General features: G+C 56.2%; 2 protein-coding genes across 4 annotated transcripts in view; one reads left to right on the forward strand and one right to left on the reverse strand.

Annotated features, from left to right (window-relative positions):
- Nucleotides 1-2,996, forward strand: part of HMGXB3 (HMG-box containing 3) — a 58,360-nt gene extending 55,364 nt beyond the window's left edge. For all 3 annotated transcript variants that reach the window (XM_029216589.1, XM_029216590.1, XM_029216588.1), the window contains 2 exons: nt 675-884; nt 1,815-2,996. In XM_029216589.1, the coding sequence (XP_029072422.1) occupies nt 675-884; nt 1,815-2,282 (678 nt within the window). In that variant the 3' untranslated portion in view covers nt 2,283-2,996. The remainder of the gene's footprint in view (nt 1-674; nt 885-1,814) is intronic.
- Nucleotides 2,997-3,221: 225 nt separating this feature from the next.
- CSF1R (colony stimulating factor 1 receptor) overlaps nt 3,222-12,722 on the reverse strand; it is a 30,375-nt gene continuing 20,874 nt past the window's right edge. Inside the window, exons 11-21 of the mRNA XM_029216592.1 lie at nt 10,871-10,997; nt 10,651-10,755; nt 10,056-10,166; nt 9,190-9,352; nt 7,064-7,155; nt 6,877-6,974; nt 6,061-6,183; nt 5,870-5,981; nt 5,146-5,245; nt 4,160-4,268; nt 3,222-4,070 (exon numbers count right to left, since the gene is read on the reverse strand). Of these exons, the coding sequence (XP_029072425.1) occupies nt 3,942-4,070; nt 4,160-4,268; nt 5,146-5,245; nt 5,870-5,981; nt 6,061-6,183; nt 6,877-6,974; nt 7,064-7,155; nt 9,190-9,352; nt 10,056-10,166; nt 10,651-10,755; nt 10,871-10,997 (1,269 nt within the window). The 3' untranslated portion in view covers nt 3,222-3,941. The remainder of the gene's footprint in view (nt 4,071-4,159; nt 4,269-5,145; nt 5,246-5,869; nt 5,982-6,060; nt 6,184-6,876; nt 6,975-7,063; nt 7,156-9,189; nt 9,353-10,055; nt 10,167-10,650; nt 10,756-10,870; nt 10,998-12,722) is intronic.

The raw sequence follows: 12,722 nt of genomic DNA on the forward strand, positions 1-12,722 counted from the left end.
GGGGTTCATCTCAGGAGAAGCACTTGACAACACAGGGATGTGAGAGCTATAGGTCTCGGGGCTGTGGTGGGCCAGTGGTATTACTTGGAGGCGATAGCCAGGACTGGTAGGTGTGAAGGTAGGGAGGTAGAGGCAGAGTTCTCCAGTGGACACACAGCTGCCCAGCAGTGGAGTGGTATTTGGGGGATTTGAGGAAGGCTGTGCTTTCATCAGGGGTTCTCGTCTGGACAGCACCATCAGGGCCTGCTCAAAATACAGCTGCTTAGACTCCCCCTTCAGTGGCTAATCCTGTAGATTTGAGTGGGACCCAGGAACTTCCTCCTCGCTGCTGGTGCCATGCAGCTTGGGAACCACTGGACTAGACGGGGTTTGGTGGGGTGATGTGGAGGGTGGGGTTTGGAGGTGATGCCTTGGTGGGTGGGGATGGGGGGAATCTCTCAGCCTCATTTGAGGCTCGGATGCTCCCAGCTCTTGTCCCAGGCTGCAGTGAGCTGGCGACTTCATTTAGGGCCAGAAGTAGGAGGGAAGCAGAATGTCATGGGCTCTGGCAGGAGGGCGTGACCTCAGTCATAAAACCTGATTGTCCGTCTTCCTGGGAGGAAGCGAGTGGACCTGACTCGGTCTGTCAGCAGATTGGCTTCTTCACCCTGTGCTGTATTCCATCTCCCCACCAGGTGGTGTGTGGCTCCAAGTATCTCGTGCGGGGCGAGAGTGCCCTCGACCATGTGGATCTGCTCGTCTCCTCCCGCCATTGGCCTCCTGTTTATGTGGTCGACATGGCCACACCAGTGGCCCTGTGTGCTGACCTCTGCTACCCAGAGCTGACCAACCAGATGTGGGGGAGGAATCAGGGCTGTTTCTCTAGCCCCACGGAGCCACCTGTGGTGAGTTCCCTTCTGAGGAACTGGGACGCATCCCCCGGGTTCGTTGGGAAGACCTTCTGCGAACCATCCACCACCTTTTTTCTCCACCAGTGTTTTGTCTCAGTGCTCTGGAACCAGCATTTACTCCACAAATTTTTACTGACCCACCCCATGCGTGTGTGTGAGGCCACAGCATGTCATCTAGGGTGACCCCAGGTATCTTGGGGTCAAGGGGGTCACCTTGCAGTTAAGCCTAGAAAATTGCCACCTTTGAGGACACTGTGCATGCTGACATACTAAAGGCCCAGACCAGCCCTGTTTTGGCTTTGACCGAATATGCTGCGTGGCACTCCTTGTGTTGTGATCTAGAGGCACAGTGGCTTAGAAAACGCTGACCGTATCAACCCCTTTCCTCTAATTAAAAGGGGAAAGTAAGGGCCCGAGGTGAAAATGGACCTGTCGAGTGTCACACAGCAGATGAATGGCAGAGCCCTGTATCAGGCTGTGGTTCTTAGCACGGGCACATGCCCTTGGCTAGAAGAGACGTTAGGACTGGTAATAGGAAGGGGCCATCACTGTCCTCACTTGCCTTAGTCCATGGGGCTCACTGGGTTTGTAAGGTTGGTGTGAGGCATCTGAGCCTCCGTGGGAACCACTTCCTTCCTGTTCCCCTGCAGCCCCAGTCTGATTGTTTAGGCAGATATAAATATTAGCTCAGGTAATCCAGCATCTGCTCGGGGAGGTGGCCACTGTTACTGTCCCCATTCTCACATGAGGAAACGGAGGCACAGGGGAGGAGGAAAGGGGGACTTGGACTTGCCCCGGGAAACATGTTATGTGGTGACGGTAGGATTTAAGCAGAGCTGGCTCACCCACAGCTTTCACTCTCACCCGTCACACAGCTTGGACCTTAATCTTCCCTCACTTCACAGTGGCTTATCTCCCTTGTAGAGCGTGTCCTGCCCAGAACTCTTGGACCAGCATTATACGGTGGATATGTCGGAGGCTGAGCACTCTGTCCAGCACCCGGTCACCAAGACTGCCACACGGCGCATCGTCCACGCAGGCACACAGCCCAGTCCTGGCGACCCCAGTGCTGGGCACCACTCCTTGGCCCTGTGTCCTGAGTTGGCGCCCTACGCAGCCATCCTGTCCTCCTTTGCGGACAGCAAACCAAACAGCGTCCGCCAGCGGCCCATTGCCTTTGACAATGCCACCCACTATTACCTCTACAACCGCCTCATGGACTTCCTTACCAGTCGCGAGATTGTCAACCGGCAGATCCATGACATTGTGCAGAGCTGCCAGCCTGGCGAGGTGGTCATCCGAGACACCCTGTACCGCCTTGGGGTTGCTCAGATCAAGACGGAGACGGAGGAGGACGCTGAGGAAGAGGAGGTGGCCACAGCTGCAGAGTAAGCCGGGCTCTTGTGCAGGGACCGCACCATCTCTCTCAAGCCATAGTAAGGCCCTTGCCCGAGGCAGATCCATCCAGGGGACCAGCCTCTGATGCTGGGACTGACCAAAGAGCTTCCATTTCCTGAGCACGGTGGAGCCCAGGGTCCTTGGTTCTCAACCTTCTGGGGGTCGGGACAGGCACCAGGACACTCTTTGGGTGGCACCATATGTTCAGTAAAGGGGCAGGGAGGCTGAGAGAAGGCAGGTAGCTGCTGGCTTCCCAGGGGCGCCTGTGGGTCGGGGTGGAGGTCCTGGGTGGGCTAAGGCTGCTGAGGTTTCCCTTCCCCCCCAGGGACACCGTTTCCAGCCCCTGCGGCCTGTTGCCTTTGACTCGGGGCGTTGGGGGCTTCATTAGCTCCAGGGGTCCTTCTCCCAGAGGAGGAATGCATTCCCTCTGCACCCACATCTGGGGGCAGCTGAGAAAGGGTGAGCCACAACTCTCTTCCAGGCCTAGCCTCCCTGCCCCAAGCTTTGAGGAAGAGGATCCCCTTCCTCCTTTCCTGGTCACTGCTGCTGCAGCCTGCATCCTCTCTGGACCCTCATCACAGAGGGGATGTGGCCCGTGAGCATGATGTAACCTGGGGGCAGTAGGAAAAACTCCCTTCTGTGAAGGGTAAGCAGACTGGGCCGTAAGGAAACAGCAGGACTGGCTCAAGTGCCCAAAGTTTGCTTAGGGCACGGGAATTGGCCGTGTTATTTATTTAGAGGAGTGGAATAGGTGGCTTTTTTCCCCTCCCTCTTCCCCGACCAGAATAAAGTTTATTAAATTATATGGTTTGGGTGCAACAAGAGTCCATTCCAGCCTCATCGTATGCAGCTCAGTGGGGTTGGGCACTCACCGCCGAAGGATGGACGGAGGTCCCCGGGAATCCGCATGGCACCAAGACCAGAGGCCAGCTGTGTTAATGCTGTTAGTTTAATGCTGACAGAGACATCCCACAGCGTGACTGTTAGTTATGATGAGTCAGCCTGGAGTGTGTGCTGCTTGCTTGGTGTGGCCAGCCACACGGGGCCCCTGCCTTCCAGCTCAGAAGGGCGGGCGGGCGGGGCCGGACAGAGCACCCCAACCTTTAGCTGCCACCTGGCTCATTGCAGCAATACCAGACCTAGGGTGGTTGGGGCCGTGGAAAGAAGGCTTAGAGGGACAATTAGATTCTTACAGAGGAGTCACCCTGCTCCAAGGGCCTGAACCAAGTGCAGCCCTGAGCACCGGCCTGCCCTCCTTGATCCACTCAGCAGGTGTTCTTCCATTCGGCCAAGGGCCAGGGAGCCTTGTTTTTTCCTCAAGGTTTGGGGGACTTCAGTCACAAAACCAGTCCCTTTCCCTTGAAACAGGAGGGAAGGAAGTGGGAACAGGCTAAGAGTGAGCTGGGTATTCTCCCAGTTGGCATAGCACACATGAGGCCACAGCATTGAGAACTGGCGGGGGTGGGGCGGGGCTGAGCCCCAGCCCCTGACTGGCAGTGATGGCCCAGGCCCTGGGAGTGGGGTTCTCTCCAACTTCCTGTAGCTCCCACATTCCCGAGTTTCAGAGCTGGGCTGTTGAGGGAAATGACCGAGGGCACAGTCTGTTCTCCCCGTGGTGCGGAGGGGAGAGAGTGCATCCCTGGGGTCACCTCCTCAGCAGAACTCGTAGTTGTTGGGTTGCAGCAGGGGCTGCGCAATGCGCCCCTGCTCACAGCAGCCCAGGTGCTCGCTGGAGCTCTCCTCCTCCGGCTCACTGCTGCTGCTTGGCAGGTTGCTGTAGTCCTGGGTGGGGGGATGTCAGGGGATGGTCAGAACTGATCAGTCAGGCCCAGCTTTAACCAGCCACCCACCCTGAGCCTGGCACCACTCACCTGCTCTCTTCTATCCACTAGAACCTGCTCCTGAAGGAGGGAGCAGATTTGCTGGAAGGTGGGTCTGCGGGTCGGCTCCAGGGCCCAGCAGGCCTGCATGATGCTGTATCTGAGGCAGGACAGAAGCTACTTGTGGGCCTGGGACTCATCATGTCTGTGCACACACGCACACACACTACAGGGTCCTGCCCCGCAGAGGTCCCAAAACCAAGTCAGAAGTGAGCTTTGCACAAGGCCAGTGCGAAGTCCTTGGTGTGCATTATCTAATCTTTCCAGTAACCCCGGGAAAAGGGGCTTTTTGTCAAAATGGGTGTGGTAACTGAGGAGGAAAAAAGCTCAGAGATGCTCTTTTGCCCAAGCTCCTAGGATGAAGAAGGGGCACTCCTGCTGCTTGCAGGTAGGTTTAAGAGGCCAGTTGATGGTAGGACTAAAGTGGCTGAGGAGCTAGCTGGCTGAGTGCACCCGCCTTGGCAGTAAGCGCCTGGGTGGCATAGAGGGAGCAGCCGTGGAGAGACAGTGGCTGGAGAAAGATGCAGTGGGTGAGATGGGCCAGCGAGTGTGGGGGAAGGCTGTGGTGAGGGCAGGGAGCCAGTGAGGAGCCTGGGGTGGGCTGGCTGGTGTGAGGCAGTTAAGAGGCTGCAGCGGCTGGCTGGCTATGCTGAGTGAGAGGCTGGCCGCCACCACAGAGCTCCAGGACAGGGAAGGAAAGAGAGAGCCCTCTTGAGGTCATAGCAACAGAGTCTGAGTTAAACATCTATCATCCGTCTTAGGGCCGCCCCAGCTGAGAGCCCTCTTTGAGAATGTCCCCCGTGCTACCTGGGAAACCAGTGGAAACCCTGAAGTTGATAAAAAGGGGTCTTAGTCCACTGTGGGCAAGTGGAAGCCTGACCCTGGAACGTTGTGGACAGGAAAGACAGGCCACACACCTTCCCATCCACTTCCAACAAATCCTGGGGTATTCTTCCTCCCTGGGGTCCTTCACTTACATGTTCTTTGGGGCAAACGCGGGCTGGGCCATTTGGTATCCGTCCTTCACCAGTTTATAGAACTTGCTGTTCACCAGGATGCCAGGGTAGGGGTTCAGGCCTGCAAAGGACAGGATCATGGAAAACACCATATTCAGTGCTCACCGTCACCTTCCCCCACACAGCTTGGCAGGGCTGGGTGTGCGGGGTCCCAGCTGGACTGCGATAATAGAACAGCAGCTCCGCTTAACAAGTGTTTACTATATGCCGGGCACTGCAAACGGCTTAGGCTTCTAGGACGTTGAAAGTCTTCAGCCAGGCCTCATCACACCCACAAAATTCCAGCACAGGCTTTGGAATAAGAGCTTGGTAGAGGAGTACATTGAAGGGCTTAGCCCAACTTCCTGTGCCTAGTGCTCCAGAAATGGGAGCTGTATCTTCAAAGACACGCATGTTTCAGAGAGTGAGGGCAAACAGCATTCTAGGAAACGGCAACTGCACAAGCAGACAGGTGAGGAAACCGCCTGGAGGGAGTGCCTGTCGAGGTAGGGGGTGTGCCCCGCCCACTCCGGAGCTGCAACGCTTGGTTTTAAGATACTTCGCCCATCGCTGCGCTCTTAGCAGCCCTTGCTCTGCCCTGACCACCAAGTGTCCTGGACTAGCATCCTCCACGAGGTGTAGGACACCGTGGGTAACCAAGCACCAGCCAGCCCCACGCTGAGCCTGCACTGCGCCAGCGGCTTACCGAGTGAGAAGATCTCCCAGAGGAGGATACCGTAGGACCAGACGTCGCTCTGAACTGTGTAGACGCAGTCGAAGATGCTCTCTGGGGCCATCCACTTCACGGGCAGGCGGGCCTGGCACAGCAGACCCCAGTCACCTTGCACCCTGGGTCACCACCCCTCACCAGCCTGGCCCAGCCCTCCCAGCACTCACGTTGCCCTTGACGATGTAGTTGGAGTCATTCATGATGTCCCTAGCCAGACCAAAGTCCCCAATCTTGGCCACATGGCCACTGGTCAGCAGCACGTTTCTGGCTGCCACGTCCCGGTGGATGCACTGAGGGGAAGCACTGTAGGGTTAGTCTTGACCCCCCCGCTACCTGAGCCCGAGGTGCAGGAGGAACAGCCAGGACCCCACCCAGAAGGCTTGGGGTCCTCCTCGAGGAAGTGGGCATCAGTTTTGGTCCTGTACCCTGGATCCTGTCCCTACCTTCTACCGAGACCCAGGTCTAGGAAAACTTAATGTGGGCATACAGTCAGTGTTGAGAAACCACCATGACTCTGGCCCTCTGGCCCTCTGTCCCTGCGTGGCAGGAGCTGCCTCAGAGCTAGGTGGTCTGCACGGGCCCAGGAGCAGTGAGCCCTGGGGCTCCTAACGGGAGCAGGAGCTGCCACCCTCGGGGCCCTGCCATTCCAGGCCCTTCCCTAAGCAACTGCACGCGTCGTAACCCAATTCCACCTTCATGCCGTTCTACAATTGTGCCCGTTTCTATAGGTGTAGAGACCTAGGCTCAGAGAGGCTCAGCAGTTGCTCAAAGCCACACAGCAAGCGGCAGAGCCAGCATTCAGGCTCTAGACTCCCAGGCCTGTGTTGTAAGGAGGACGGCCCCCTTCACACACTCCCTTTTCTCCCCCTTGTCCTCACCCATCCAGCCTCACGGGGTGTTGGCTGCCCCTGCGCCCCCCCCCCCACACCCGCCCCTCACACCCTGGGTGACCATACATCATAGGGACCTGTTTTCTGACTCACGTTCTTGGAAGCGAGGAATGCCATGCCCTGGGCCACCTGGCTGGAAAAGTGGAGCAGGTCACGCAGCTCCAGCAGCCGCCCGTTCTCCTTGTCCAGGTCTGGTGTGGGGAGAGGTGTCAGGGCGGCCTCCCCCCCTCAACCCAAGCAGCCCCTCTCGTCTCCCTCAGCCCTGATACCTCCTCCGCACCTTGCTCAGAGAATGAATCATTTGATGAAGAAGTGGAGACGGGCCTCATCTCCACATAGGTGTCCACACCCTGGCTGGAGAAGCCGCTGTCCCTGCATAGGAGAGGGGACCGCGGGCTGGTCAGTGACTGTCACTGCACTGCCCAGCTCAGGCCTCTCCCAGCCACTCAGCAGAGAAAGGAAGGGACCTCAGGGTCAACTTGAACTTCCCTTTCTGACACCTCCTTTGATCAGTGACCTCTGCTTGGCCATCCAGTGAGGGAGCTTACAACCTGTTCTCTCTTTGGGCAGCTCTACCTGTTAGAAAGTTCTCCACTGTTCCTAATGCTGATCTGCCCCCGGGCTATTCCTCCTCCTGGTCCTCACTCTGCCCTCCAGAAGCATCTCCCTCTTCTCTGGAACAGCCCAGCAGGGCTTCGAGCATATTCCAGGGCCCCTTCTTTGAGCCCTCTTGTCTACATCACGGCTCTCCCTTCTGGCTGCACGTTAAAATCACCCAGGGAGTTCCAGATACTCAGACCATCAAACCAAAGACTTCAGAAACTCTAGGGGTAAAACCCAGTCATTCCCACTTACACATTAATCCAGGCAACTCCCGTGTGTAGCCAGAGTTGAGAACTGGTCTAGAGCAGTGCTTCTTAAACTTATCCATGTGCGTATGAATCACCTGGGGAATCTTATTTAAATGCAGATTCTGACTCCGCAGGTTTGGGTAGGCCTGAGATTGTAAATTCCTAACAGCTCTCAGAAGCCTGTGAGCCTGTGCTTCGGGTGGCTGTTCAGGTTGAGAAGCACTGCTCCACATTGAATAGCCACCACTGCTTCTAATATTCCAACCAGATAGGAGTCTGGACCTCTCACCTCCTGCTCCCTCTGTGATACAGCTGTGCACCTTGACGATGTCCTTACTCTCGTGTTCCCAGAAAAACAAGCTAGTGCTTTATTTATGGTTTGACCATTAAACTATCCACTCCCTTGGTCTAGAAAGTGTACTTCTATTAATGTAGCCTGGGATCTCATTAAGGACTGGTTCACATGCCGTTTGCCCTTGCAATCACCCGACTCGGAATCCTTTCCCCATCTGTAGATTTGAAGATGGAAGCTAATACTTGACTTCAGTTCTCATTTTGAGTTGCTCTGGCCTGAGTTTCCAGCCTGCTGAGGCCCGGCGTGAGCCACCCACTCAAAACGGTGTCAGAAAATCAGAGAAAATCCCGCCAGCCCCCATACTCGAGGTCACTGGGTGGAGTGAAATGGCCTCCTTCCCCTTTTGCCTCCCCTGGTTTGGTAGGTGACATTGGTAGGATAGGAGCCCAGTGTATATATACCCTTGTTCTGACCCAGCAGCCTGGCCCTGAAGCCTCACAAGCCCCGAGTCCAAGACTCCCAGGAGATCAGTGTAGCTCAGGTGAGCACTGGACAAGGAGTCAACAGAGCAGAATCCCGCCAGGCTCCACCTCTGCCCTTGACTCATGTGTGACACAAAGGCCACTTCCTTTCTCTGGTTCCCCAATGTGGCTCTGTCCATCTGCCTCTGGGTGGCTTCCAGGAATCACAGCATTACAGAACGAGAGAGCAGAGAGACCCTGAGGGGTTCAACCCCTGATGGCTTGCTGGGGAAGCTGAGGCCCAAGTGGACCAGGGACCTGGCCACAGCTATGCTGTTTTGCCCCTGCTCATTCAACGCCCGAAAGACTCTATCCCACTTCTGCATGGCTACTCAAAAGTGGAATGGGTGCCCTCCAGCCCCCGACAGCACATGCTATGGGAGAAACAGGGCCATTATCCCCAAGATTTGCCCATCGCTAGCGAGGGCCCCGGATGGATCTTGGTTGATCTTTTACGTATGATAAGATAATGATTTCATTAATGCCCATCTCCACCAGACTATGAGCGGCCCATCTTTGCCCTCAATACTCCCAGAACATAGTAGGGGCTCAAATATTTGTTGGATGATGGGAATAAATAGGAGGAAAACTGAATTGCCCATATAATATGGGTGGCTACTCCGCACAGCACAAACGGGAAGGTGAGGGCCACGCAAGCCACCCACCCCTGAGCTGACTTCGGGGACAGATATGGGGGCCCCACCTCCCAGTCCTGGCCTCCTTCCTGTCTTTCACCAACCTGCGGATGTATTTCTTTTCCAAGTGGATGTTCTTGTAGCTGGTGCCTGCCTTGGGGTCCTGGCCTGGATTCAGGCTGGGTCCCAGCATGGCCTCAGCCTTCCTTCGCAGAAAGTTGAGTAGGTCGCCATAGCAGCAGTACTCAGTGATGACCAGGACAGGGCCTAGAGCAGCCAAGAGTGGGGTCAGTGCACCCCTAACACACCACCCCATGTGGACAGGAATATGGGGCGGGGGCAATAAGAACCTGGACTGGAACTCAGGAGCCCCGGGTTCTAATCCTGCCTGCCTATAAGCAGCCCTCTCTGCTTTCTGGGTGACCTCAGTGACCCAACTGTCTAAAGCAGAGGAACCTCCAAAAAACTGTAGCTGAATAATTCTTTCTTCGAAGGAAATCTATGACAGTTCCACACAAGTCAAAGCTGCTATAGGAGAAGAGATTGGAGCGGACTGAGAGTCCCAACAGGCCCTGGGGCACTTCTGTGGGCCCTGTGGTGAGTGCCCAAGCCTCTTTGAGTGGGGGCTTCCTAAAAGGTAGATTTGAAGGGCTTCACTCCAGACCCATAGCGTCAGACTCCCTAGAGCAGGGCCCAGGCATCTGCGCTCTTTTCTCCTTTTCCAGGTGACTCTGATGCCCACCCATGTCTGAGAGCCACTGAGCAGATCTCACAGAACTGCCTGTCATCCATAAGCAGCTTCTGACCAGTCCAGGCATCTGGCCTAGGAATTCAAGGGTTGCTGAGACAGGGATCCCACCTTCACTTTGTGGAGACGGGAAGGGGAAGATGGAGTGAGGTAGCCCTGGGACCCTCAGACACCCAAGAGGCCCCACCACGATGGGCCCCCATGCCTGCCAGGGCCCCTTACCTCCGTGGGTACAGGCTCCCAGAAGGTTGACTATGTTCTCGTGCTGGCCCAGGTGGCTCATGATCTTCAGTTCCGACATGAGGGCCTCCTTCTCGTCAGCGTGAGCCGTGGCTGGGAGATGGGGCCACAGGTCCCACAGACAGAGAAAGGGCAGGACATGGAGAGCCATGCACACAGACGCCCAGGGGAGCAAAGCAGAGGGGACCCAGAGCCCCAAAGCAATCAGAAGCCGAAAGAGGCAGGAGAAATGAGGACACACGATGGGAGTTACGGGGAGAGAGAGAGGAGAGGTGGCCTGTTACTGAGCTGATTTTGGGTGGCAGGAGACCAACCTGTGGCCAGGCCATAGGCCAGGATGGCCTCTGTGCACCTGAGCCCCTTCGAGGCTCAGGCAGAAGCCCTTCCACACCCAGGAGTTAGAGGGAGCCGGGAGCTCACAAAGGAAGCCGAGAGTCCTCACCCCCGATCCCAGGCTCTGTTCCGCAGGCCCTGACAGGCCGAAAATGAGGGTGATGCCCTTGTGACAACAGAACAGACCCTCCCTTGGCATATACCACCTCCTACCCTCTACCCCAAACCTGCTTCCTGCACTCACACTTCAGCATCTTCACAGCCACCTTCAGAACAGCATCTTCCTTGCCCAGACCGAAGGCCGTGGCCTCTACCACCTTCCCAAAGGCGCCTGCTCCAAGGGTTTTACCTGCCACACACAAAGCCTGCTTAGGTCCCGGGGCACCTAAGGACCCACAGGCTCCCTGCCACCCACGCTGGCCCTGTGACAGGAGGGCGTGTTGGGTGCTGAGACCCTGGCTCACCAAACTGCAGGTTGTTCCGGGGGAACTCCCACTTCTCGTTGTAGGGCAGCTGGGTTGGGTCGATGAAGGTGTAGCTGTTGCCCCCGTAGCTCTCAATGATCTTCCAGCGCACCTGGTACTTGGGCTTCTGCAGAGGGAGAGGGAGGAGGCATGGGTCAGCTGGGCCTGGCAGGTGGATCTTGGACATCATCCCGACCCGGGAGGACAGGGGCTGGGCAGTCCCACCGCACAGCGGGAGGAGGTCGGTGTGGCCTGCGACATGGTGAGAGGGGCTGTGTCATCTCATGCCCACGGCACCGAGAGCCCCGTCCCTGCCTGGCTTGGCCTTACCATGGGACCGTCCATTCTCCAAGCCTCAGTTTCCCTACCTGTGTATTGAAAGATTTGGACAGGACCACCTCTGAGGGTTTTGACAGCTCTGATAATGTGGTAATTCCTGAGCCAGGAGGGAGGGTGGAACTGTAGATCCATCCATGCATCCATCCATCCTCCCATCCAATTATTACTGGTTTGTTTTATTTTCACTTGTGGTAAGAACAAAATTTACCATCCCAACCAGTTTTGAGTATACCGTTCAGTAGTGTTATATACAGTCCCACTGTTGGGCAACCAACCTCCAGAACTCTTTTCATCTTGAAAAGCTGCAAGTCTGTGCTCACTAAACAACAACTCCCTGTTCCCCCCTCCCCCGAGCCCCGAGCCACTTATCTCATGCATCTGACTGTTCCGGGTACCTTACTGAACTGGAATCATGCAGGATCTGTCCCTTTGTAACTGGCTTATCTCACTTAGCATGATGTCTTCAAGGCTCGTCCATGTTGTTGCCTATGTCAGCATTTCCTTCCTTTTTAAGGCTGAATATTATTCCCATCCAAATATTTCACCGAGTACCTATTTGTTTCAGGCATCGTTGATTCAGAGTTTGACAAAACAAGAGTCCCTGTCCCCTGGAGTTTGCATTCTAGTTGCTAAGACGGACAATCAACTCAGATACATATGTAGGAAATTTTCGAATAGTGCTATGGAGATAAGAAAGCAAAGTAATAGGACAGAGAGCGCCGGGGACAACTGAACACAAGTCAGGGAGGGCCCCTGAGGAGGCGAGAGGGAGCTGGCCACGTGAGCAGCAGGGGAAGCACTTCGCGGGTGCAGGGAGTGGAGGCCTGGGGGTGGGAAAGATCTTGGCGAGTCTAAGGGACTGGAAGGTGCCGTGTGGCTGGAGGGGAGCGGGGGGCGGTTCTGGAGGCGGGAAAGTCTTGAGGGCTGCAATGAGTTCTCTAAGCCCAAGGTGAACCCTTTGAGGCTCGATGCAGGCGAGTGATGCACCCGACTCTCCATTGCTAAAGGACCAACAGAGAGAGACCCCACGTACAAGACAGCGGGCGTCTGGAGGACCCGCATTCCCCTCAGGCTCTCCGTGCTGTTCCAACCAGCCAGCTGGCGGCAGAGCCTAAGCTGAGGAGGAGTGGCTGCCTCTCTCTTTCCTGCCCCTGGTGGCAGCTGCATGGGGGCATCATGCCAGGGGTACCCATGAGAAGTGCTGATGGCAGACAGAGTTTAGGTGGAAAGTGGAAGCTGGGCTGGGGCGGTGGAGGACACTGAGGCCTCGGGTCAGCAGTCCAGCTCTCTTTCCGGTCAGTTGTGGGGGACAGGGGCCAGCTGGGCTGTGATTAGCAGCTGGGCTCCTACATGGGGCACCCAACTCGGGCAGGGGGAGCTAAAGTGGGTGCTGGGGAGGAGGGTGACAAGTCTCACCAGGTTAAGGGAAAAGACTCCAGATAGCCATAGGGAAGGACTTCCAGATGGTAGTTCAGGGAGAAAGACTGCAGTTAGACATGAGGAAGAATTTCCA

The sequence above is a fragment of the Monodon monoceros genome, unplaced genomic scaffold (genome assembly GCF_005190385.1).
Source record: "Monodon monoceros isolate NGI ecotype Baffin Bay Population unplaced genomic scaffold, NGI_Narwhal_1 Super_Scaffold_12, whole genome shotgun sequence".
Classification (NCBI taxonomy): domain Eukaryota; kingdom Metazoa; phylum Chordata; class Mammalia; order Artiodactyla; family Monodontidae; genus Monodon; species Monodon monoceros.